The 26818-nt window shown below is 38.0% G+C and overlaps 1 protein-coding gene across 1 annotated transcript in view; it reads right to left on the reverse strand.

Annotated features, from left to right (window-relative positions):
• Gyc88E (Guanylyl cyclase at 88E) overlaps window positions 1-26818 on the reverse strand; it is an 814243-nt gene that overhangs the window by 82768 nt on the left and 704657 nt on the right. The window contains exons 8-10 of the mRNA XM_067144088.2: window positions 24642-24783; window positions 18408-18534; window positions 14191-14395 (exon numbers count right to left, since the gene is read on the reverse strand). Coding sequence (XP_067000189.2) covers window positions 14191-14395; window positions 18408-18534; window positions 24642-24783 — 474 coding nt within the window. The remainder of the gene's footprint in view (window positions 1-14190; window positions 14396-18407; window positions 18535-24641; window positions 24784-26818) is intronic.

The following is a 26818-nucleotide window of genomic DNA, read 5'->3' on the forward strand; positions in this document are numbered from 1 at the left end:
TTTTAATACTTCTTTAGCATTAGTCACCTCCTCTATCTGGACATTTTTCTTGTAACCAACCATCTTTACATACTGCTGACTGAATACTTCTGCCTTTTGAAGATCCTCCTTGGAACCTGTTTCTGCCTTAAAATACCTATACATACCCTTCCATTTTTCACTAAAATTTGTACGACTGCCAATTATACTTGCCATCATGTTATCCTTAGCTGCCTTCTTTGCTAGATTCAATTTCCTAGTAAGTTCCTTCAATTTCTCTTTACTTCCACAGCCATTTCTGACTCTATTTCTTTCCAATCTGCACCTCCTTCTTAGTCTCTTTATTTCTCTATTATAATAAGGTGCATCTTCACCATTTCTTAGCACTTTTCAGGTACAAACACTTTTCCACATTCCTCAACATTTGCTTTAAACCCATCCCAGAGTCTGTTTACATTTTTATTTACCGTTTTCCACCGATCATAATTATTTACTTTTTAAAAACTGCCTCATGCCTGCTTTATCAGCCGTATGGTACTGCCTAATAGTCCTACTTTTAAAACCTTCCTTTCTATCACATTTATTTTTAACTATGACAAAAACAGCTTTATGATCACTAATACCATCTATTACTTCAGTTTCTCCATAGAGCTCATCTGGTTTTATCAGCACCATGTCCAGGATATTTTTCCCTCTAGTTGGTTCCGTCACTTTCTGAATCACCTGTCCTTCCCATATTAACTTATTTGCCATTTGTTGGTCATGCTTCCTGTCATCGCATTTCCTTCCCAATTGACATTTGGTAAATTAAGATCTCCCGCTACAATCACATTCCTTTCCATGATTTTTCCCACATAGCTGATTATCTTATCAAATAATTCTGAATACATGTTAAAATGAGTACATCTATATCTTAAAAACTTAACAGTTTACAGATGTAAAACTTGGTATTTGGAATCCACTTCAAAAATAAAGAAACTCATATCTTAAATTCCCTTAGGGGGGGGGGGGGTAAAAATGGCGAAAAAAGGGTTGAATACCTTTTATGAGGATACTTATATCACAAAAACAGAAGATGTTACAGATATGAAAACTGGTACCATATTTGGAATCTCCTTTAAAAATAAAGAAACACATATTTTTTTGTTTTTGGAAAATCCACCTAAGGGGGCTTGAAAGAAAGTGTAATAGGGGTTGAAATATTTTTATTATGATACTTATCTATATAAAGAAAATCGTAATAGCCGTGTGTCTGTAGATTGACTATTTGGCAAAATTTTTGTAACAGTTATCTGTTTCAAGTGTAATAATGACTATCTGCATACATTTTAGCTTTCGTTTCCTGAAAGTCCTAATTTTTACCCCTTTCCCCAAAATCAAGATGGCGCACAATCTGCCAGACAAGCTAGAATATTACATTTGGAAAAATTATTATTATTATTATTTTTTTTTTTGCTAGGGGCTTTACGTCGCACCGACACAGATAGGTCTTATGGCGACGATGGGATAGGAAAGGCCTAGGAGTTGGAAGGAAGCGGCCGTGGCCTTAATTAAGGTACAGCCCCAGCATTTGCCTGGTGTGAAAATGGGAAACCACGGAAAACCATCTTCAGGGCTGCCGATAGTGGGATTCGAACCTACTATCTCCCGGATGCAAGCTCACAGCCGCGCGCCTCTACGCGCACGGCCAACTCGCCCGGTGGAAAAATTATAGGTTTACGCTGTAACTGATGGAAAAAATCCAAGATGTTTACATTTTCACTTTTAACCATCAGAAAATATAAAAATATGGAGGCAATTTTAATGACAGTGCAGACCTTCATTTCGATGTATGAGTATTTCATGGTTAAATGGTAAGTTGTATCACAAAACAGATGGCACAATCTCCATTCAATATGGAGTGATCTACAACTTCAGTCCTATGACTTTTTATCGTATCTGTATCTCTTATATGTTAGATTTGGCTGTGTTCCTCGATTGCACTTACATTTTGCAGTTTTTACACATATAATTCATAGTTTGACACACTTATATGAAAGACAGAATCATCAAATTCGGCATGAACACTGGCCCTCCAAGTAGCCATATGTGAGCCAAATTCTATGTTTCTAGCTGTCACATAAGTATCCAAAAAGTAACGCAGTGTGTGAAAATGTTACCCAAATTTCTCCCTATTCAAAGTTTCTAACTCAGTCTAACCCATAAATAGAGGAGGTACGAGAAAATGTCATAGGATCAACAACCATTTATACCACTAAAAGTGGCGTCTTATGGTGCGGTCTGTTTGTCGATATATCATACTGTTTAGCAGCAGTTCATCTATAAATGAATGTCTGCAATATTGTAAACATGCATATACTTTTGTATGTTGATCTATATATGTTCATTAAAGTCAATTTGTAGTGTTTTAGAAGGGGTGTGTCTGCCATTATAATTAATACTTTACAAATCGGTAATGACTCTCAGCAGGAGGGTGTCTACTATTGTAATCCCCACATCGACTTTGACTGATGGTAGGAATGGGGTCCTTCTCCAACTCCTGTGTAACTGGCATTCTCAATTTGACTGGCAGAAGGAAAAGGGAGAATGCAATTTTCTTCAAAACTGGAAGTAGGAAAGGGGGCCTGACATTGTAATGAAAACACCCTAAATCAATTTTGTGACTACACAGTAGACAAGGGGGCCTTCTATTATAATGAAAACTTCCCAACTTGATTGTGAATGGCAGTAGGCAAGTGAGCCTGCCGTTATCATCACAACTCTGCAACTTGCACTTTACAATGGTAACAATGTATGGGGACCTCCCCATGCTGATTCTTGGATAACACTAAGAGACATGAAATTTTAAAAATCTTATACTCTGCATGTACAGTAATTTACTTCAATGTCCATATACAATGTAGAATACCGTAGCAAAGCACGGGTACATTTGCTAGGCTATATATAGAATAACATGTTCTGACTGACTGACTGACTGACTGACTGATGGAATCAGTACATCTACAGCTCAAAAACTTGATAGTTTAAAAATGTGAAAATTGGTACTTGGAATCTCCATTACAAATAAAGAAACTTTTCAGAAAATCCACTTAAGGGGAGTAAAAATAAGTGGAAAAGGAGTTGAATCCTTTTCATGGGGATACTTACATCTCAAAAACTGTAGACGTTACAGACGTGAAAATTGGTATATGGAGTCTCCTTTTAAAACAAAGAAACACATACTTTTTTGTTTTCAGATAATCTACAGACTTTATCTTTAACGAGTTCACAACTGTTATCGCACACGTTATTTATGCATTTATTATGATAACATGTTCTCCTCCTTCATTTTCATTTTCTTTGCGGAAGAGCAGTCGACGGGTATTACTAATCGACTCCGATGTCGACGAGAGAGCTCGCTAGTGGGCATAGAGGGTAAATGATACTGAAGATGATCGATCGCATGCAGTATAATGACTGGGTGCATAAATATTGGTAACGGAAAAAATTGTGTGCGCATAATCGCTCGTAATAACAGATGCATCAGTGATAGGGCTCTCACTGTAACCGAAGGATAATACACAGTTTAATATAGGAACTTCTGAAGGGACGGACAACAATTATCATTATAACGGGGTTCTCGTTGTATGACGTACTCGCTATAACGGACTTCTACTGCAAATCCATTTCCCTCCCATTTTACCACCCCATTCAATCATCCACATTGATTTTAATTTATTTCAATTTTTTAAATTCACATAGATTTTAAGTTAAACAAGGTACTTATTAAGATGACCTTAGGAAGATAAATACTTTGTAATTTCACCTAAGCATTGTAATACAGCTGAAGATGTTCCAAATGGAATGAAACATGTTCTGTATATGATTGATTGATTGATTGATTGATTGATTGATTGATTGATTGATTGATTGATTGATTGATTGATTTGCTTAATGCAAATATAAGTATCAAAAAGGTGGAAATTTACTGTTATTGATTCATTGTACATACCACTTAGTCAAGCAGCTTGTTTTCTTTCTCCAAAGTCTTCCCAGCCCAAACTTTGCAACATTTTTGTAACACTACTCTTTTCTTTGGATTTTTTCCAGTTCTTGTATCATGTAATCCTGGTGAGGGTCCCATAAACCATACTCTAGTTGGGGTTTTACTAGAGACTTATATGCCTTCTGCTTTACATCCATATTACAATCCTTAAATAACCTCATAACCATGTGCAGAGATCTGTACCCTTTATTTACAGTTCAATTTATGTGATTACCCTAATTAAGATCTTTCCATACATTACCTAGGTACTTACAGTGATTGCCATAACAAAATTTCACCCCATCAATGCAGTAATTAAAACTGAGAGGACATTTCTTATTCGTGATACAACCTGACTTTTAACCCCATTTTATCATCATACCATTGCCTGATGTCCATCTCACAACATTGTCCAGGTTTTTTTTTTGCAGTTGCTCACAATCTTGTAACTTATTTGTTACTCTATACAGAATAACATCATCCCCCAAAAGCCGTATCTCTGATTACACTCTTTTACTCATATCATTTATATATACAGTATAAGAAAATGTAATGGTCCAATAATACTGCCTTGAGGAATTTCCCTCTTAATGATTACAGGATCAGATAATGCTTCACCTACTCTAATTCTCTATGTTCTGTTTTGTAGAAATACAGCCACCCATTCAGTCACTCTTTTGTCCAGTCCAATAGCCCTCACTTTCGCCAGTAGTCTCCCATGATCTACCCTATCAAATGCCTTAGATGGTCAGTCGTGATGCAGTCCATTTGACCTCCCGAATACAAGATATTTGCTATATCTTGCTGGAATCCTACAAATTGAGCTTCACTGGTGTAAGCTTTTCTAAATCTGAACTGCCTTCCATCGAACTGGTTATTAATTTTGCAAACATGTCTAATATGTACAGATTTAGCAACACCACCTTGCAAAGCCCATTTGAATTCACCCATGAAGTGATCAGATTGGCAAACTTCACCAGCTGATATAATAAGAACGGCACGAGATAACTATTTTTCTCAAATTATTTATCAGTATGACCAACCCTCTAACGCTCATATACCCGGTTCACATTGTTTCCGATCAACCTTTGTATTCAATTGTTTAATAGGTGCTGTAAAGGAACAAAAAAGTGCAATTCAAATCATGTTTAGAAGAATAGGAACTATGAAAGGGACACAAAAAAAGGAAAATCACAATAACAGATCAATGTGGAAAGAGGGAGAAATAGAGAGAAAACAAAAAGACAGGAACAATCTTCACATCTTCATATGTGACCCACTGTGTGGAAAGCGGCCCAAAATCGGCGATGGAAATTATCAAGTGAGTTTCTCTCATCGGTTGGCTGGCAGGTGTGCCCAGCTTATCTGCCCACCATTGACTAATTTTTTTTTTTTGCAAGTTACTTTACTTCGCACCAACACTGATAGGTCTTATGGTGATGATGGGACAGGAAGGTGCTAGGAGTGGGAAGGAAGAGGACGTGGCCTTAATTAAGGTACAGCCCCAGCATTTGCCTGGTGTGAAAATGGGAAACCACGGAAAACCATCTTCAGGGCTGCCGACAGTGGGGTTCGAACTCACTATCTCCTGAATACTGGGCACTGGGCGTACTTAAGCGACTGCAGCTATCGAGCTCGGTACCATTGACTCATCACTCCCCGCTCCGCAGCATAGCAACACGGACAGCACTTCCCTCACTTTATCCGTGCATGACATGAGATAACAATTAAAATTAAGAAAATAAGAATGAAGATAACTACTAATTAAGAATTAAGAAAATAAGCTCGTACCTTATGACAGAAGATGTTGGAAATGTTCTCCTCCTGTATCCATACATTTCTGGCATCGCCTTAGGAAACTCCAATTCACACGCATAAGTTCGTCTTCCATAATTGAGGCTGTTTCTCTCCGGATGGTTTCAATTTTAACATTTTCGTAGCCCGCCATGCTGAGCTCTTCGAAATCCTGGCTTCTTGTCCAAGTTGTCTTAGGGATTTTGTTGGTGTATGTTCTAATCTCTCTGTGATTTCATTTATATTTTCCTCATTAAGTACACGTTTTTTAACACTTCACTTCTTACTGAGTAAAGAAAAGTTCCTATCAATTTGTTTAAGAGTTTCCACACGGTTTCTCGTATGGAGGGTGTACATCTGGAAATTTTGTTACAAATCGCCTAACAACTTCCCTGCAAGACTCTGTTTTCACATAATTATCGTACATAAATATCCTTCCCTCTACCGTGTACACATGTGGAGGCATTATGAGAATTATACCCTAAAGAAAGACTTCGCAACTCGAGAATAGTTGGAGCGACAGACCAACACACGGAACTGAACTGCGAAGTGGGGGCATTCCCTTGCTGTTGCTACGCTGTGTAACGAGAAGTGATGAGTCAACAAGAGGCAGGTAAGCTGGACGTGCTTGCCAGCCAAACAATGAGAGAAACTTACTGTACACCAGAGCTGAATGAATGTGTCTGTGGTGTAAAAATTGCATTTCTGTGTTTCGACTTCTTGCGCTACCTATGGGTCTTCTTAAAAATCTAAGTTTGAGTCTTCACCACTCGATGTCATGAAAACTTTGTGCAACTGGTAAGATAATCAGTGAAAGCTGTAATTGCGTCTTTCTCAAAATACAGTTTTCTTAATAGCAACAGTCAATAATTAATATCTTCTGAAATATAAAGGTCGATCAAATATAAACTGGATTTTTGTTCCTGAACAGTTGGTAGGACTGGCCCCGCGCTTCTGCTATGCATAGGCGGGACCGTTAGGGGTGGGGAGAGCATGCTGTTAGATATATCCTGTCGTTTCATCAGTAACGCTCACGATGTTGGAGCAAAAGGTGCATCCCTCCACTGCGCAACGCATAATTATATAATTCCTTGCTCGTGAAGGAGTTATAGCGACGGAAATTTGTCAGAGATTGACTGCACAGTTCGGTGATCAAACATTGTCAAGGACGCGTGTGTTTGCCTGGCATAAGAAGTTCAAGGAAGGACGAGAATGTATGGAAAATCAGACACACGATACCAGCATTATAGATGAAAACATTTGTGCAGTTAAATACATTATTGGCAATGATCGACTGGCGAGAGTATCAGACATTGCAGAACAAGTCAGAATCAGTATTGGGAGCTCACAAGCAATCATCACAAATGACCAACAGTTCCGTAAAGTATGTTCCAGATGGGTCCCTCGCCTTTCGACCGAAAATTTGAAGATGAGATATTTGGAGGTCTGTCAGAGGCTTACATCATCCTCCTCCTTACAGCCCGGGCTTATCGCCCTGCGATTTCCATTTGTTCAGACCACTTAAAGAAGCTCTAGGAGGGCAACGATTTAAAGATGATGAGAGTGTGGAAGACGTTGTGTGCAATTGGCTGGTGACAAGACCCTGTTCCTTTTATGATGAGGGCATCAAAAAGCTGCCTGCCCTTACACTGAGACAAAATGCATTGCCAAAGCAGGAAACTATATGGAAAAACCAATTGTAACTGCCTTGTGTTTTTCAATAAATGAATTTTAAAAAATCCCACTTATATTCCCTCTCGTACTGCACCTAGAAGCGTGAATTTGTTTTTTTTAATGCTCGGCATCTTCTGCCAATTTTAGAACCACAAAAATTTCACAAATGAAATATCTAACTTTAGGTCTCTTTCTGCGCAATGGATGACATTTACTATCATTCTATCTCTTCTTGTCAAATTTAACCAAATCGATCTCGTCTCACCAGTTTGATTCAGTATCTCTTCATGCATGATTTGATCTACCCATCTTAGCGTCAGCATTCTTTTGGAACAACACATTTCAAGAGCTTATATATGGCCCCTCAGTGAATGGTGAAAGCTGATGAAGAGAGACTGTCTTTATCCTATTGTGTTTTCTTCCTCTTCCGACACGGATGTATCATTGCGATGTATTCATTTGATTGTTTTTGTCTTTCTATGTTTGAGTCATCAGCCCATAGACTGTTTGATGCAGCTCTTCATGCCACCCTATCCTGTGCTAACCGTTTCCTTTCTACATAACTACTACATCCTACACTACATCCTTCACTTGATCTACCCCTACTGTTCCTACTGCCTACACTTCCCTCAAAAACCAATTGAAAAAAGTCCTGGGTGTCTTAATGTGTGCCCTATCATTCTATTTCTCATCAAATTTAGCCAAATTAATCTCCTCTCACCAAATTGATTCAGTATCTCTTCATACATGATTTGATCTACCCATCTCAGCTTCAGCATTCTTCTGTATCACCACATTTCAAGAGCTTCTATTCTCTCTTTTTTTTTGGTGCTAGTTGTTGTTCATGTTTCATTTCCATACAATGCCACGCTTCAGACGAAAGTCTTTAAAAACATATTTCTAATTCCTTTATAGATGTTCAAAGTGAGCAAATGTCTTTTCTTACGAAAGGTCTTCCTTGATTGTGCTAGTCTGCGTCTTGAGTCCTCCTTAATTCTGCCATCATTTGTTATTTTACTACCCAAGTACCAATATTCTTTAAGACTTCCTTTCCTATTCTAATATTTCCTGCATCACCTGATTTCATGTCTGGCTCCATGGCTAAATGGTTAGCATGCTAGCCTTTGGTCACAGGGGTCCTGGGTTTGATTCCTGGCAGGGTTGGGAATTTTAACCATGATTGGTTAATTCCTCTGGCACGGAGACTGGGTGTACGTGCTGTCTTCACCATAATTTCATCCTCATCACAACGCGCAAGTCACCTATGGGTGTCAAATCAAAAGACCTGCACCCGGCCTCTCCAGAGGCCACATTCCATCATTATCATCATCATCCCCTGACTTCGTTCGACTGCGCTTCATTACTTTTGGTTTGCAATTATTTATTTTAATCTTCTACCCCTTCCACAGGACTGTCCATGCCATTCGGCAATTTCTCAAAATCTTCTGCATACTCGGATAAAATAACAATATCATCGACAAATCTAAGGGTATATGATAGGATTTGAGGGATGTTCCACCATTCAACACAATGTAAAATATTTGAAATTTATTAAGCAAAGACCAGTTTTGACTCCCTTGGAGTCATCATCAGTTCTTGAAGATTAATTAAATCAAGTCCGACTTGTTGGCTGAACGGTCAGCGTACTGGCCTTCGGTTCAGAGGGTCCTGGGTTCAATTCTCGGCCGGGTCGGGGATTTTAACCTAAATTTGTTAATTCCAATGGCACGGGGGCTGGGTGTATGTGTTGTCTTCATCATCATTTCATTCTCATCACGACGCACAGGTCACCTACGGGCATCAAATCAAAAGACCTGCACCTGGCGAGACGAACCCGACCTGGGATATCCCAGCACTAAAAGCCGTACGTCATTTCATTTCATTTCAATTAAATCAAAGGGAATCTGATAACAATCAACATGAGAATTGCCTAAATACATCTTAATAGGTTGACATAAAACAATGACAAAATTATATACACAATGACATGAAATGCTTGGCACTTTAAGAAAGTTTTTGGATCTGGTCTAAAAATACTGCTGTGTATTTGTAGAACATGGAACAGATTTGTTGGTCTTGTTTCAATCAACTTGAAAACATATGAACTAGTTGAAATAAAACACATTTGACAATGAAATATGACAAATATAGAAATTGCTTTGCTCTAGGTCACATAATTTTGCAGTGCTTTTGCACAGTATGGATCAAATTTGTCAGTCTTGTGGAGAGCTGATGTTAAGAATAATTGGTAGTTAAAATTACTGAGGGGATGGGGGAACATCCTTCGTTTTGGAACATCTACTTTTGAAGTTGAACCTGTCATCTACTATTGTTGTTGATGTAAGAAATGATGATGGTATGGTCTTGGTTTATGGCACTGTATCGTTAAAGGCGGATGCCTGAGGAAAAAGAAAAAGAAAAGAAATGAGAAACTAATGTGTGTGTTTGGGTTCAATTATAACGTGTTTTGAATAGTACTTACTCCCTTGTTCCCGCTCGCATTGACCTGCCGTTAGAAGAGTAGAATGCGTTCTGTTTGACTGTGTTTGTGTGTGTGGTGCTTATGTTTTTTAAATAGGTTTGTTATTTGGTAAACAGAATCGTTGTTGAAGGTGAAAACCAAAGAAACTTTTCCATTTGCTTCTTTTCTTTAATAAAAGTAGATTTAGATTTGTTTTGAATTTATATATTATTTGATCTAATCTTATTAAAGAAAAGAAGCAAAAGGGCAGATTTTCAGTTTTCACCTTCAACAACAATTCTGTTTACCAAATGACAAACCTATTTAATAATCACGGGGTAAAAATAGTGTTCAGGACAACCAAGAACAATCTGTCTCATTTCCACAATCCAGGGACCATGAATAAATTGGACAAGTTTGGCAAATCTGGCATTTACAGATTACAGTGCCTGTCCTGTTTAGCAAGCTATATTTCACAGACAGGGAGGTACTTTAACCCTCTTGGAGCCAAGAGCCGATCTAGTCGGCCGCTCCCCATCAGCTGGAAGAGGCCAGAGCTCCGCCTCCACTCTACTACTGTAAAGTGCCAGGCCGTTTTCAGTGGAAATACATGTATTTTAAAATTCGCGTATATCTACTGGTGTATAGCAAATACCGGCAGGAAATTTTCTACATATCGACTACGTAGAATAAGAAACTGGTTTGGAGTGATATAAAGAGTCAAAGACGTTTTATTGTTGATTTATAGTTGTCGAAAACGTTTATTTTTAGGAAGAGAAAAATATTTTCGCACTTTCTCTCTCAATATCTACTTTGAAAAAATAATTTACGATACAAAAGAATATACGTAATTATGTATAATGTATTTCTAAATACAATTCTATAGAATAACTAATTTGAACGAGAAAAATAAAAACGTAAAAAATAATCATTCAAACATATTTCACTAATAAAAACAAGACAATTTTACTCACCGATAAAATTCGCGTGTATGTATCGATGTTTGGCAAATACTGACAACAAATTTTCTACGTGTGGACAACACAGTATTAAAATAATTCTGAATTATTAAATAAGTAAAAAATAGTAGTTGATATTATAGTTTTTTTGTTTTCAGAAAAAGTAGTTTCTCGTTTTCGGTTGTAGTATATATTAGAAAAATAATTTTACAATACAACAGAATTTACGAAATTAAGAAATGTATGGCACTAAAGCCGTGATTTGCTTTGAACTACTAAGCGACCGCTGCTCAGTTCGGTACCTGCACGTTACGAGGTGAATCATGGTCAGTGAGACAGATCCTCTCAGTAATTATTCTTGGTTTTCCAGACCGGGGTCCCCTACCCTCAGATATCTCCTCAATTGCAATCACCTAGGGTCACTTAGATTGAGTGAACCTCGAACCAACCCTCAGGACCAGGAGAAAATTCTTGACCGGGGCGGGAATCGAACCCATGACCTCTGGGTGAGAGGCAGGCACGCTACACTTCGCCCGCGGAGTCCGGCATTTAGGTAATGATAGAGGACTATATGTGACTATAAGGTTTAGCAGAGAGTAAGTGAAAAGTAAATAGAAGTGTGATACGGGCGGAGAATCAGACGGTAGGGCATGTTTAGGTCCAAGAACTTTCTTGAAGGAGACAGGAGGTTGAGGAATGTTGTCGGGTTCATTGGGACAAATTTCCACAAAATGTTCTCCAGAGACATCATCATCATCATCATCATATTCATTATCACTAGTTTTATCTACCACCATATTCAGAGCAGCTTTAGTGCTGTTAGACATAATTAAACGTCTCCCCTTTAGCTGCGGTGATTCCGCGGACGTGTCCGGTATAATTTCGTCGCTACTCTCTGAACTAAATTCCCTATCGCTATCCGATAAATCATCAGCGTTAACTTCGCACTGTTCTAAATACTGCATTAATTTATTGTCATCAATACCTGCTGAAAAATTATCACGTGAATAACATGCCATTTTCCAAAACCACTCACTGCAAGGAGCAATCTCTTACTGACCGGTTAGCGGTATTTGTAAACACAGGAAACGACTCTTGTGAAAGGTATAACACCCTCTTAGAACTGCCAAAGCAAGGCCAGGCACACAATGACGTGTAGCCCCTTTACTACAGGTTGTAACAAAAGTATGCACTTCACTATAGGTTGCCTCAAAATTACGTATATCACAGAATTTTAAGCCGGCCGATGTAATCGGCTCTGGCAACTTCCGACTGGATTGTTAACGGCCGACCAGATCGGCTCTGGCAATTTAAAGGGTGGATGCTCGCACTACCGCCTGGCACCAAGAGAGTTAACACCAGGTACATCGTACATATTAATGCAGTCAAACATAACAGACATTCAGCCATGGGTCTACACATGCACGAGTCCAATCATAATTTTTCTGATATAGACAAGGACCTACAAATTATTGAAACCATGGAAAAGGGACCTCTACTCAATATCAAGGAAATGTTTTACATGTTGTTAGACTAAAAAGTCAATTTTAATCACAATCTGAAAAAAAAAAACATTCTTTACAAGGCCATTCATCCCCTTATCCTCAAGACATATCTAGGCAGAACGGTGCAACAATGAATCACTCCCCCACTCTCGCACACCCCCTCCACACCACAAACAACCCAAAGCAAACCACCACCCTTCCCCCCTCTCTCCTGCCCTCTCCTAGCCAGCAGTAAGCACCACGCACACCAACACAGTTGAACAGAGTGCATCCTACTCTTCTAACAACAGGTGAACGCGAGCGGGAACAAGGGAGTAAGTACTATTCAAATCACTTTATAATTAAACCCGAACACACACATTAGTTTCTCATTTCTTTTCTTTTCCTTTTTCCTCAGGCATCCATCTTTACAATACGGTGCCATAAACCAAGGCCATACCATCATCAGTTCTTACATCAACAACAATAGTAGACGACAGTTTCAAATTCAAAAGCAAATGTTCCATAACGAAGGATGTTCCCCCATCCCCTCAGTAATTTTAACTACCAATTATTCTTAACAACAGCTCTCCACAAGACCGACAAGTTTGATCCATACTGTGCAAAAGCACTGCAAGATTATGTGACCTAGAGAAAAGCAATTTCTATATTTGTCATATGTTTCATTGTCAAATGTGTTTCATTTCAACCAGTTCATATGTTTCCAAGTTGATTAAAATAAGACCAACAAGTCTGTTCCATATTCTACAAACACATGGCAGTATTTTTAGCTCAGATCCAAAAACTTTCTTAAAGCGTCAAGCGTTTCATGTCATTGTGCATATAATTTGTCATTATGTTTTATGTCAACCTATTGATATGTATTTAGGCAATGTCATTGTGTATATAATTTGTCAACATGTTTTATGTCAACCTATTGAGATGTATTTAGGCAATTCTCATGTTGATTGTCACCAGATTCCCTTTGATTTAATTATTCTGCAAGAACTGATGATGACTCCAAGGGAGTCAAAACCAGTCTTTGCTTAATAAGTTTCAAATATTTTACATTGTGTTGAATGGTGGAACATCCCTCAAATCCTATTATATTAGTTATACATCAAAACGGAAATGAAAATTATAACCTATGAAATCTAAGGGTTTTGATTTCCTCTCCTTAGTAATTCCTTTTCCAAATTCTTCTTTGATTTCCTTTACTGCCTGTTCTATACAAACATTAAAAGAGAGGGCGAACAAACTGCAGCCTTCCCTCATTCCTTTACTTAAATATTTATTTTGATGAATTTATAAACTAAAATAATATTCTGACATGTTTACAAGAGAATCAAAATTTGCTCATTTTGTTGATAATATATTTTTGTAAAGAAAGCTCTGAGCCACTGAAATTAAGAATCAGTAGATTCTGAATGTACTGTTTCTGACCTTATCTAAATCATTAATCTACTAAAAGAAAGTGTATTCAGTGATACTCAACAATCATGCTAGGATAGGCAAGTTCTTCGGTGGGCTGCACTGGTGGACTAACTTTCTTACACAGAGTTAGACCACTACTGTTAATTTTAAGCCCTTGCCTTATTTACAGCTGTGGTTGCAATCGGGGAGAGGATCTTCTGAAGTAACAGGATACCAGCTTCAGAACCCTGTTAAAGAAGTTTACTATGAGATCAACTGGAATCTTTGGAATTTACTTCATTTATCCATTACCCATTAGTCTCTTTTCCTCTTTTTCCCAACTGCAGCACTGATACATGCACAAATGTTACATCATCTCTAGCGTAAAAACTACATAACTACCTCACACGTATCAATGGGGTTCTCTCCTTTCCGAAGCCGGTCTGCCACCTGTTTGGGGATCATCTGGTACAGCAGCTCGTCTGTCCGCCTCATTTCCTCATCGAGTTTCCTCATGGACTCTTCCAGTTTCTTGGACTTCTGCTGTTCCTGGTCCAACGCCAACTTCAGCTCCACCGACTGCTGAGTGCCAGCCAGCATCAGGTCTCTGCACTCATAATTACAAAGTAAGACAGTTACACAAATGCCACTTAGATACAGTATATACAAATTATTACTTCATTTCAAACCTCATTGAGAATTAAATAAATAGAAATGGAGGGTTAGAAGGATTAATAGATTACCACTCATCAACAAAAAATGACTTTTGGCCAATATCTTGGTAGCCAAAATGTGTTTTAAGGCAACTGATACATGCTGATTCAAAATATGCAAACCATTTATCTCTATCACCGACCGTTCTTGAGATATACAACATCAACCATTTACATATGTTTAATGTTGTATGAAGGAAGACAACTCTCAGACAGAAGTTTTACTAGAACACTGATTGATACATGCAGTACTAATGAAAATGGCTTGAACTAAGGTTTGTGCAAATGCACATATTGGATTTGTTTGTTACATAGTTGCATACGTAGAAAAACAGATCTGGTGAATTTATGCAACCTCTGGATGTCATAATGTCACTGTCACTGTCACTGTCACTGTCACTGACAATAAAAAGAAGCAAATAAAAATATACAGCTTTGTACAAAAAATAACCAAAAAAAGAAAAAAAAACAATGAAATTTTCAATGAACCCTGTTTCATGAAAAATAAATTTGTCAAAATTTTCAAAACCTGACATGGTAGAGCAAAACGGTGTTCACATTTAAAATCAGCATGAAAATCTGCACTAGAAACAGTAAACATCATGTCAGATATCCAGAAGTGGCAATTAGGGTAGCTGTCGCCACTCTACTTTGTGGAGAAAGAATTACATTTGTATTCCATTTTAGCTAGCTGAAACTAAGAATTATTAAAGCAAACCATTTTTACAAGCCCTGTTGTCTTATCAGCTAATTCTTTCCTTTAGATTCTTTAAAAAATGTTTAAAGATATATGTTGAAATACGCAAAAAAATGTTGTTCGTCGCAGTTAACTGATTTGTATAGTGCCACAGCAAGTAGTGGACACTTTGCGTTTGCTCTGAGGAAGGGTAGCTGGGGTATATATCTTTTGACGAGATCATAGACACTGAGGTATAATTTGCCCACTTGCCATGCACATTCATCAATCTGGCAGTCTCTTTAGTTTGGTTTTTTAGTGTGTAGTCAAATACTACACGACTTTTAATTGTGTAATTACACCTTACTTCTATTTAATTGTAATGTGTATGTAGGCCTAATATTGTTCCTTTGTTGAAAGTTTTATTGTACAGTATTGAATCAGAATCTTAAAAACTACTGTATAAGAAAACATAAAGGTCCAATAATATTGCTTTAAGGAATTCCGCTCTTAACAATTACAGGATGAGATTAAGTTTCACCGACTCCAATTCTCTGAGTTCTAATATCAAGAAATATAGGCACTCTTTCTTCTAGTACAATTTTTCTCATTTTTCCCAGTAGTGTCCCATAATCTACCTTATGAAAATAATTAAATTTGCAGTGGACAAATATGAAACTCAGTGATATAAGAACCAATTACCGGGTGAGTTGGCCGTGCGCGTAGAGGCACACGGCTGTGAGCTTGCATCCGGGAGATAGTAGGTTCGAGTCCCACTATCGGCAGTCCTGAAGATGGTTTTCCTTGGTTTCCCATTTTCACACCAGGCAAATGCTGGGACTGTACCTTAATTAAGGCCACGGCTGCTTCCTTCCAACTCCTAGGCCTTTCCTATCCCATCGTCGCCATAAGACCTATCTGTGTCGGTGCGACGTAAAGCCACTAGCAAAAAAAAAAAAAAAAGAAAAACCAATTATTATCAAAGATGTACTTGTTCAGCCCTGTGGGTAGGGGACGCAGATGAAGAATACACCCACGTATCTCCTGCCTGTCGTAAGAGGTAACTAAGAGGAGCCCCAGGAGCTCTCAACGTGGGAACGTGGGTATGTGGGTTGGCGACCATGGGGCCCTTAGCTGAGTCTTGGCATTGCTTCCACTTACTTGTGCCAGGCTCCTCACTTTCATCTATCCTGTCCTACCTCCCTCGGTCAACTCTTATTCTTTTCTGACCCCAACGGTATTAGAGCATTCGAGGCCTAGGGAGTCTTTCATTTTCTCGCCCTTCATGGCCCTTGCCTTTCTTCGTCTGTTACTTCATTTTTCGAAGTGACGGATCCCTTCCTTTTCTCTCTCTCTCTCTACCCCGTATGGGTGGGGGGCGCAGATGAAGAATACACCCACAGTATCCCCTGCCTGTCGTAAGAGGCAACTGAAAGGGGCGACCAAGGGATGATTGTATTAGAACCATGAAACTACTTGTGTTTAGTACCATCACATGGGGAACACCATGGGTCGCCTTTACTTGCGAGTAGTACCACTATATTCACAATTAAGTATTTATTTATTTTCCACCTAGTCGATACAATGATTGCTTAAGGCAATTTTTAATGGTCAAAAGTGGTACATGTTTCGTATATTATCAACATCTTCAGCCACATAACACTGTTTAGATGAAAAATATATAAAATTGACAAAGTAATGCTTTAGAGGAAGTGTCCTTAAAGATTGTCAATCTTATGTTAATTTTAAGGACACTTCCTCTAAAGCATTACTTTGTCAATTTTATATATTTTTCATCTAAACAGTGTTATGTGGCTGAAGATGTTGATAATATACGAAACATGTACCACTTTTGACCATTAAAAATTGCCTTAAGCAATCATTGTATCGACTAGGTGGAAAATAAATAAATACTTAATTGTGAATCTATTGAAGTGCGATACGGACCATGAAGCTGATTTTATGTAATAGTACCACTATGTTAGGTACACAACAGGTTTGTGATTAGTAGCAGCAGAGAGCGGCTTCACTGTGGGTTTACAGTACCTGTGATCAGTACCGCTATATGATTAACACCGTGGGTCTGCGTTGCCTCTGAGGAACACCACGGGAATGCTGGCGCCCGTGATTAGTACACCTATGTGAGGAACACCATTGGTTTGTGTTGCCTGTGAGTGGCGCCATTATGTGAGTAACACCATAGGTCTGCGTTACCTATGCGATGAACATACTTGTGAGTATTACCATAATGTGTGGAACACCGTGAGTCTACGCTACTTTTGATTAGTACCGCAACATGACAAATACCATGGTTCAACTTTACTAGCAATAAGTAGCATTATGAGGGGCCACTGACCTGGATTTTGGACCCCTTTAGACATCAACCATCATCGTTTCAAGAATGTGCTCTAGAAGCAGTCCCTTGGTCAGTAATACTATTGTTTTCAGATAGTTTCTGGGAAGGTGGGGCATTGCGGGTCAGATCCACTTATTGTCTTAAATTCATATTCATCCATACATTCTTCATCATCATGTTTTGAATTCTGGTCAGTGGATAATTTTGGACTTTTAAATTATCATTACATTTCGTCTCATTTCGTTCCATTAGGGGCTGATGATCTAGATGTTAGGCCCCTTTAAACAACAAGCATCATCATCATCATCATCATCGTACTTGTTCAGAGCTACAAGACATGAACACTCCTCCTCCACCTCTTTTTCTTCTTCTTCTTCTTCTTCTTCTACTTTTCCTACACTGATGGGGTTGTGGGTGTGAACTGTGTCGCACATGTGTATCTGGCCCAGTTTCATGGCCACATGCCCTTCCTGATGCTGACCCTCTGTGGAGGGATGTATTTACTCTCTTTGTTTCTCTGCTGGTTGGAGATGTAGTGTGTTGCATGAATAAGAAGAAGAATGTGGTGGGAACAAACACAAACACCTAGTCCAAGAGCCATGGCAATTAACCACAAACAGTTAAAATCTCAGGCCCTGCTGGGAATCGAATCCGGGACCCTCTGAACTGAAGGTCAGTAGACTGACCATTCAGTCAAATGGCCGCACACAAGATGTGAACACTATTGAAATGAAAACGTTTCCTGGTCTTCTTATTTATTATAATTTGCTTTACATTGCATTGTCACAGATATGTCTTATGGTGGCGATAGGATAGGAAAGCCATTGTGGCCTTATAATTATTACAGAAAAATGCATCATAAAAAGTTGCATACCTGCTGAAGTCGTGCATGGAAAGGTCATTGATGTAGAGGCCAGTCGTGATGAGAGAGTTGAGGTCTGGCATGACAGGAGTCCCCAAATACATCATCATTCGCCAGCTATCCATGTAGATCATTTGACCTGAAAAAGAGTTATTATCATGTTAAAATGCATGAACTTTACTAACATGACATGAATAATTCACAGGCCAACGATACAAAAACTTTAAAAATGAATTTACCTTATTTTTATGGTGTTAAGTGTGTTAAATCCAAAAATGACAATAAGAAAGCTGCATCACCCACAATTGGTTTACATTTCAAAACTAAATATTTAAGGAAATTAAATTTGTAGCAAATTCAAAGGTATTTTATACATTATTGAAATAGGTAAAAATAGGTTTAAATTAAATGGCAGTGGTTGCACTGGTCTGTAGTATATATGGACAGTTAGATCGCGGCCCTCTTGATTCTTTTTTTCCTTCTTTTTCTTTTGTTTGTAGCTGAAGCATCGTTGAGTTCTATTGCCACCTTTGCACTTCAAATTCCATGAACCTGCTATGCCGTCGTTGCAAGTGGAGAGGTGATACTCCCACGTGGCAGACAGGGGGCCTTAACCAGCTTGCCGGCAGACTTGAGCAAACATACCAGATACACAACCCCCTATGGGTGGGGGACGTAGACGAAGAATATACCCACGGTATCCCCTGCCTGTCGTAAGAGGTTACTAAAAGAGTCGACCAAGGGATGCTGAATTTTGAACCATGAAGTTACCTGTGATTAGTACCATCATGCACGGAATGCCATGAGTTGACTTTTCTTGCGATTAGTACCACTATGTGACGAATATCATGGGTCTGTGGATGGATCGTTATGGATTTACAGTGCCCGTGTATAGTATCTGCCACAATGATGGAGGTTCACCTTTGTCCAGGTTTGGTTGAACACCCCAAGTAGATAAAACGAGGCTATCCTCGCTGGGGTGTTTCAGCATCTGGTTATGGATATCATGGGTCTGCGTTTCGAGGAACACTATGGGTCTGAGCATTGCCTGTGATTAGTAGGCCTACCCACTATGTAAGGAACACCATGGGTTTGCGTTGCCTATGAGTGGTGCCATTATGTGAGAAACACCATAGGTCTGCATTATCTGTGCATTACCTGTGAATAATACAACAATGTGAGGCACACCGTGAATTTATGTTACTTGTAATTAACACCACTACATGAGAAATACCATGGTTCTACTTTACTAGTGATAAGTACCATTATGAGGGACTGTTGACCTGGATTTTGGATCCCTTTAGATAACAAGCATCATCAATTCAGAATTGTGCTTTGGAAGCATATACCATTGTTTTAAGTTAGTTTCTGATAAGTTTTGAAAGCAACATTCATTTACCTTGGTGCAGTTGGCACTGCAGAGGAATTTCTGTTGGGGTAATCTCCCTTAGTCTTTGGCAGTCCCCTGTCACATCTACTAATCTAACACTTTGATGAATTTATGTGTCATTTTCTAAACTAAAGTTTCATCAGACCTCTTGTTTGGTACTGGCCACCTGACTCTCAGCTGGACAGTTGCAGATAGATCCATCTACTGTCACATATGGTACCCAGGATTGCTCCTGACCTGACCTAAAATGTGGAAATGTGGAAAATATAGGGGCATGAGTCTATCAATCACTACTGATCTGCATTTAAGGCAGCCACCAAGGTGGCAGATTCCCTCTTTGTTGTTTTCCTAGCCTCTTCTTAAATGATTGCAAAGAAATTGGAAATTTATTGAACATCTCCAACAACATAATGCTGTTGGCACATGCCCGGAAGCTGTTAGAAAAGATCAAGAGAAAAGATCACCAAGAGAAAAGATCACGAAACACCAAATTAAATTTATAGATGCACTTTCTATTCATATTTTAATTTGGTGTTTCATTCTAGATTTTAATAAGTCATACTAGCAGTTTCCCACTGGCTCCGCCTGCAATGTACAAAATATGGTGTTGTTTGTTACTATCCTCACGGATGTATTTGCAAAGTTTCGAGTTAATGAAATACATATGATCTGCTGTGGTAATAGAATGTAATATTATGTCAACAAAACACTTGAAGATAAATCACACAAAGAAATTGAATTAAACGTTCCTTGGAACAACACTACACGCCGAACTGTTAGAAAGTCCTTCAAAGATCTTCGTCATGGAGACAAATGTACTCATAACTTTTCTCAGAACCTACCAATTTAAGTAGTTATTACTTCAAAAGAAAGCGCTTGATCCACTGAGCGTTTTTAGACCAAAACAAACTGCGTTTGAACGAAAGATATGATTGCTTCAATAAGAAAAAGCGTTGAAGAAATGAGACGTCAAATTGAATGTGCACTCATAACGTTCCTCAGAATCAACCAATTTGAATAATTAAGAGCTGAAATGAAAGAGCTTCATCCACTGAGTGTTCTTAGGCCAAAATGAACTCCATACCTCAATTAGAACCAAAGATGTGATTGCTTCAAAGAGACAAAAAATTGAAAAAATCAAATAATTTGAGGAAGGCGGGAAGTTAAGTGATTTATAGTACCTGATGACAAATCTGTGCATGAATACCTTTCCGTTAAAAAAAGAATGAAGGAAATCGACCGGATAGAATTGCTGGACTGACTGACTTTAGTGTTCATACATTTTTAAAATATATAGATACTAATTTTCCCAGGGATTTTAATTCCATTGTTCTCTTTTAATAATTCAGTATAAATGGTTTAGTACTGAAAGTCTTTAGCTGAAGATGTTCACTAAGTGGACAAATACTAGTATTTGCTGTCAGGCAATAACCATTACTGAATAAATAGTGTATTGAATTAGTGGATCTAATAGATTTGTATATGTTTAATATAACTCTGTTGTTAAATCACTTGAATTTATGTCTTTAGCTGTCCTCATCACCACTGAAACACTGGCTGGCAAGATAAATAACTTTGCTTATGGGAATATTTTCATATCAGTTAGTTCATGTTGTTGTTTGAGTCATGAGTCCATAGACTGGTTTGATGCAGTGCTCCATTCCACCCTATTCTGTGCTAATCTTTTCATTTCTATATAAGTACTGCATCCTACATCTGCTCTAATCTACTTGTCATGTTCATACCTTGGTCCACCTCCTACTGTTCTTACCCCGTATATCATCGTCTTCATTTCCCATTTCCAGCTTCCCAGGTCAGGTTGTGAATCCAGGACCTCCATTGCTGCCTCTCCCTCCACCACTCTTCTCCTTTTTTAAGTACATTTTCTGGTTTTCCTCCCCTCTTCTCTATGCACTCCCACACTGAATCTGTCCACCTCTTTGGGGTCTTCCTTGTGGTCTTTTTCCTGTTAACTTCTCTGAAAAAACTTTTTCTGGCACTTTCTCTTCTCCCATTCTCATCATATGCCCATACTACTTTAGCTTTGTTGTTCTATCCTGTCTTGAAGTTTCAAGATTTCTGTCCTTTTCCTTATCTCTTCATTTCTAATTCTATCCTTTCTGGTCTTGCCCTCGATACCTCTTACGAATTTAATCTCCGCTACCTGTATTCTACTCTCTTCTCATTCTGTTGTAGTCCACGATCCAGCTGCATAGGTTAGTATGGGTTCATAATAGGTTGAATATAATACTTTCTTACATTTCTTCGGGACATCTTGGTTCCACAAAATACCCCTTACACTCTGGTAGAAGCTGTTTGGCTTGTTGTATTCTTTTTCCAATTTCCTCGGTAATCTTTCCATCTTCTGTGATCACACTTCCCAAGTACTTGAAACTTTTAACCACTTCCAGAATTTTATCATTCAGTTTTATCTTTCCTCTTCCTTCTTTCCTTCCTTCCTTCCTTCCTTCCTTCCTTCCTTCCTTCCTCCCCCTAGTCATCATTGCTGTTTCACTTTTCTCTGTGCTTACTTTCATCCCAAATTTTTCTATCTCTTGATTGCATACATCTATTTGTTTTTGCACTTCCGTTTCATCCTCACCCCATTTCACTATATCATCTGCAAACAACATGGCTTTTGTTGCCTGTATTCTGAATCTCTAGTTAATATTCTTATGAATTTCATCCATGACTATGATGAATAGTATGGGGGACAGTACACTTCCCTGTCTGAGACCAGTTTCAACTCTAAACCATTTTGCTTTTCCTGTCTTCACACTACTGACACAATTTTTGTACATGGCTTTTATCATTTCCACTTCCACTGTGTTAACTTGTTTTTCCCTTAATGTGTCCCATACCAACTGTCTGGGCACACTGTCATAAGCCTTCACAATGTCAATAAATGTCATCACTATGTCTTTTCCAAACTACCATTTTTTCTCTATCATGTCTTAATGTAAAGATCAGGTCAAACGTTGATCTGTCTTTCCTAAAACCATACTGTTCTTCTTCCATTTCTCCTTCTAGCTTCCTCCTCAGTCTTCCTTCCAACACTCTCTCAAATATCTTAGCTACATGGGCAATAAGGGTGATCCCTCTGTAGTTATTGCATTCCTTTTTATCACCTTTTTAAATATTGGGATAATTAAACCCTTTCTCCACTCTTCTGGGATCTCTTTCTTCCTCCAGATTATTCTAAATAATCTATACAGCCACTGTAGCCATATTGGTCCTGCTGCTTTTATCATTTCCATAGTTACCTCTTGCATTCCTGCTGCTTTACCGCTCTTTATCTTTTGTATGGCTTCCTCTATTTCTAACATTGATATCTCCTTTTCTTGTTCTACTTCTTTCCCCATTATTTCTTCTTACTCCTCATCTACCAGTTCACTGTGTTTAATATTTAACAATTATGAGAAGTATTCTTCCCATATTTTTAGTATGTCATCTTTTTGCATCAATATCTGCCCTGTTTCAGTTTTTACAAATTTTGTATCTTCTCTATTTTATAAACTATTCTTTACCAAATCATACCCCCTAAACTTACCTCTAAAACTAACTGAACAAGTCCTTGGTGTCTTAAGATCCTATTACTCTCTCTCTTCTTGTTAAATTTACAGAGATCGATCTCCTCTCATCAAGTTACAAGTAACTAATTCATTTTGTTCCGTATTGAAGATACAATAAGTAAAATTCAATTCAATATCTCTTCATTCGTGATTCGATCTATCCATCTCACCTTCAGCATTCTTCTCTAACACCACATTTCAAAAGCTTTTATTCTCTTTCTTTCTGAACTACTTATTGTCCATGTTTCACTTCCATACAATGCCACGCTTCAGACAAAAGACTTCAAAAACATCTTTCTAATTCCTATATCAATGTTTGAAGTGAGCAAATTTCTCCTCCTTTGCTAGTGTTAGTCTGCATTTTACATCCTTCTTACATCTATAATCTATCAGCTTTAAACATTTTGTAATAAAGTATTGATTAGGTGGAAATCTCATTCTTCATACTTGCATCCTTACATCTGACATCGTTTGTTATATTTCTACCCAAGTAACAATGTTCATCTACTTCCTTTAAGACATGTCCTAATCTAACATTTCCTGCATCAACTGACTTCATTTCACCGCAGTCCATTACTTTTATTTTGGACTTATTTATTTTCAACTCCTTCCCCGAAGACTTTTTCCATACCATTTAGCAATTTCTCCAGATCTTCTGCAGTCTCAGATAAAATGATAATATCATAAGCAAATTTCACTGTTTTGATTTCCTCTGTTTGGATTATGATTCCCTTTTCAAACCTCTTTGATTTGATTCAGTGCCCGCTCTATATAAAGATTGAAAAGGAGGGGGGGACAAAAGTTTTCATAAAAAATGAAACTTAAAAAACGAAAACACTAAACTATTGCATAATACAATTAAAAATGAAATGAGAAACAATTTTAAATATTTATTTATTTATTTATTTATTTATTTATTTATTTATTTATTCTTTGACTTATTATTATGAGTAACTATATAAAACTTGTTGCCATTTAAAGTGGTTTTGGTAAGATGCATTACAAATTCAACAGACCAGTTTACAATTAATTATATTTTAGAATTTTAGTTCCAATTTTGGCTATTATGATGGAAAAATCTTTCCTGAGTGGGGAATGTTCATAGAGTCTTTGGCTTGACAATATTCTTATGTTACCTATTGCACCATTGGATTACTTTGACTGTGTCTAATATTGAAATCTGTCAACATTAACCATATGCAGTGACCTATACCAGTTGGCAATAATAATTCCAACATGTATTATTTTACTGAACTGTACTTCTATATAAAGAGTAAAACGTACCTTTGAGTCGCAGGTTCTTGTCGTCGATAACATTCGCCTCGTCACTGAGTATGAGCTCGTTGCCTCTCCTGTCTGTCAGTCTCTCGGAAAGGACAGGTTCCACTGTGACCAGTTCAAAGATGTTGTTGGTTCGATTCAGTATCTGTGTACATGATGCACATTTATCCAATCAGTTAGCAACTACATAGTCCAGTCCCATGACCAAAATGATTCCCTGTGTTCATAAATATTGTCATTATTTGTTTTAGAGACTGGAAATACCAGAGCCATTATAGGAGAAAGAGAATGAGGATGCAGTAAAATGATTGTTCTACGACTTGAAACAAGGGATCAATTGCATTTGTATTTGACTAAATTGAGTGTGGAAAATGTGGAGAACCTCAAACTCAGGATAGCCAACAAAAATCATGCTCCTGGATTAACCTTCTTACAATGAAACCCTTCCAACTGTAAGTCCCCGATCCGACTGAGATTTGGTACGACGACTTCAGTAGGAATGTATAATTCAGCCATATCAAAATTAGATGTCCAATCTTATATTTAGCACCTGTTTTGGGGTGTCAAAGTTTGCTCATTTACACACCGCATACACCGCATAGACAGGGGTGAGTGGAGGGCAGAGGTAGAGGTGGGAAAGTAATGTGTGTATGTGCGAGAAAGTGACACGTGGAATGGCCAGCCGCCCTGCCTCTACCTGCTTCCTACTGAAGTCGTCGTTCCAAATCTTAATCATATCGAAGACTTACAGACAGAAGGGTTTCCTTGTTAGTGCCAGACTGAGATCCTTAGAAATTGCCAAGAATGCCATACCAATTTACAAAATTTTGCAAGGTACCATTTAAAAACTGCATAATTTATAATATTACAGTGGACTCTAATTAATTTGACACTGGATAGTTTGAAAATTGGACAATTCAAATAAAACTGTATTCCCCTTAAAATTCATATTCTAAACAATGCCAAAGGAATAGTATTTAATTCAAATTTTTGAAGCTTAAATTTGGATAATTCAAAGTCAGGATTTTTATTGCAAGTTAATTTTGTAACTGTTCCACAAATTGAAGCCTTCAGATGATTCCTAAGATGTAGTAAATCAGTTAAAAGTCTTATAGTACAGTATAAGTCTAACAGAAAAGCCTGGATGACTACTGAACTTTTTGAAACTTGGCTTGTGTTGCTAAAAAACAAAAAAAACAAAAACAAAAAAAAAGTATGGGGCAAACATAAAAATGTTGCTCTTTATGGATAACTGCACAGCTCCTAACAAGACTCTCTAAACTCAAGAACACTAGGGTAGTCTACTTTCCTCCCAATATGGAGTCAGTTGTGCAGCCGATGGATCAAGGAGTAATAGACAATTTAAAGCACTTTTATCGATGGTGTGTTGTTATTAAAATCCTGGATAATGACACAAAGTAAAATAAAATTGATCTGTTAGATGCTACTGAAATGTGTATTGTTACACGTACTAAATTCTGTAATTCCTAAGAAGTATGTATGTTGTGTTGTTCGGTATTCAGCCCAAAGGCTGGTTTGATCCTCTATAGCTCTACCAACAGCTGTCATAGATAGCCTAGGTGTCACTGAAGATGCATACTTGGGAAATGAGGAGTAAGGTAGTTTCCCATAGCTTTTCTCATTGAACCAGAAGTTGGTATTACACACCATTCTGCCAAGCCCACTGAAATGTATGCACCAACTGGCCCCATGAGCAATATTTTCACACCATTCATAACAGGGACTGGTTGCATAAGGAATGGTATTACTAGAATCGCTCATACCTCGGTCACTCTCATATTGTCAAAGCGAAGGATGAGACTGAGACAGGTCAATGAAAGTAACAAATTTATTCCAGCTCATACCAGAAGATGTAGTGCACTGTAAACACTACATCCTACCAGGAAAGGCATAAGTATGATAAGAAAGACAAGGAAAGACAGAGTGAGAAATGAAGATGTTAGGAAGGAAGATGGGATAGGAAAGCTAAATGAGAGAGTTGAAAAGAATAAACTAAGGTGGTTTGGACATGTAAAGAGGATGGAGAAGAATAGAATTCCAAGACAGATGCTGGAGGCAAAGTGCGAGGGCAAGACAGCAAGAGGAAGACCTAGAACAAGATGGATTGAATCAGTGAAGAGCTGCATAAGAAGATGAAATTTAGACTGGGATAAGATCGT

Source organism: Anabrus simplex, chromosome 3 (genome assembly GCF_040414725.1).
Source record: "Anabrus simplex isolate iqAnaSimp1 chromosome 3, ASM4041472v1, whole genome shotgun sequence".
In the NCBI taxonomy this organism is placed as follows: Eukaryota; Metazoa; Arthropoda; class Insecta; order Orthoptera; family Tettigoniidae; genus Anabrus; species Anabrus simplex.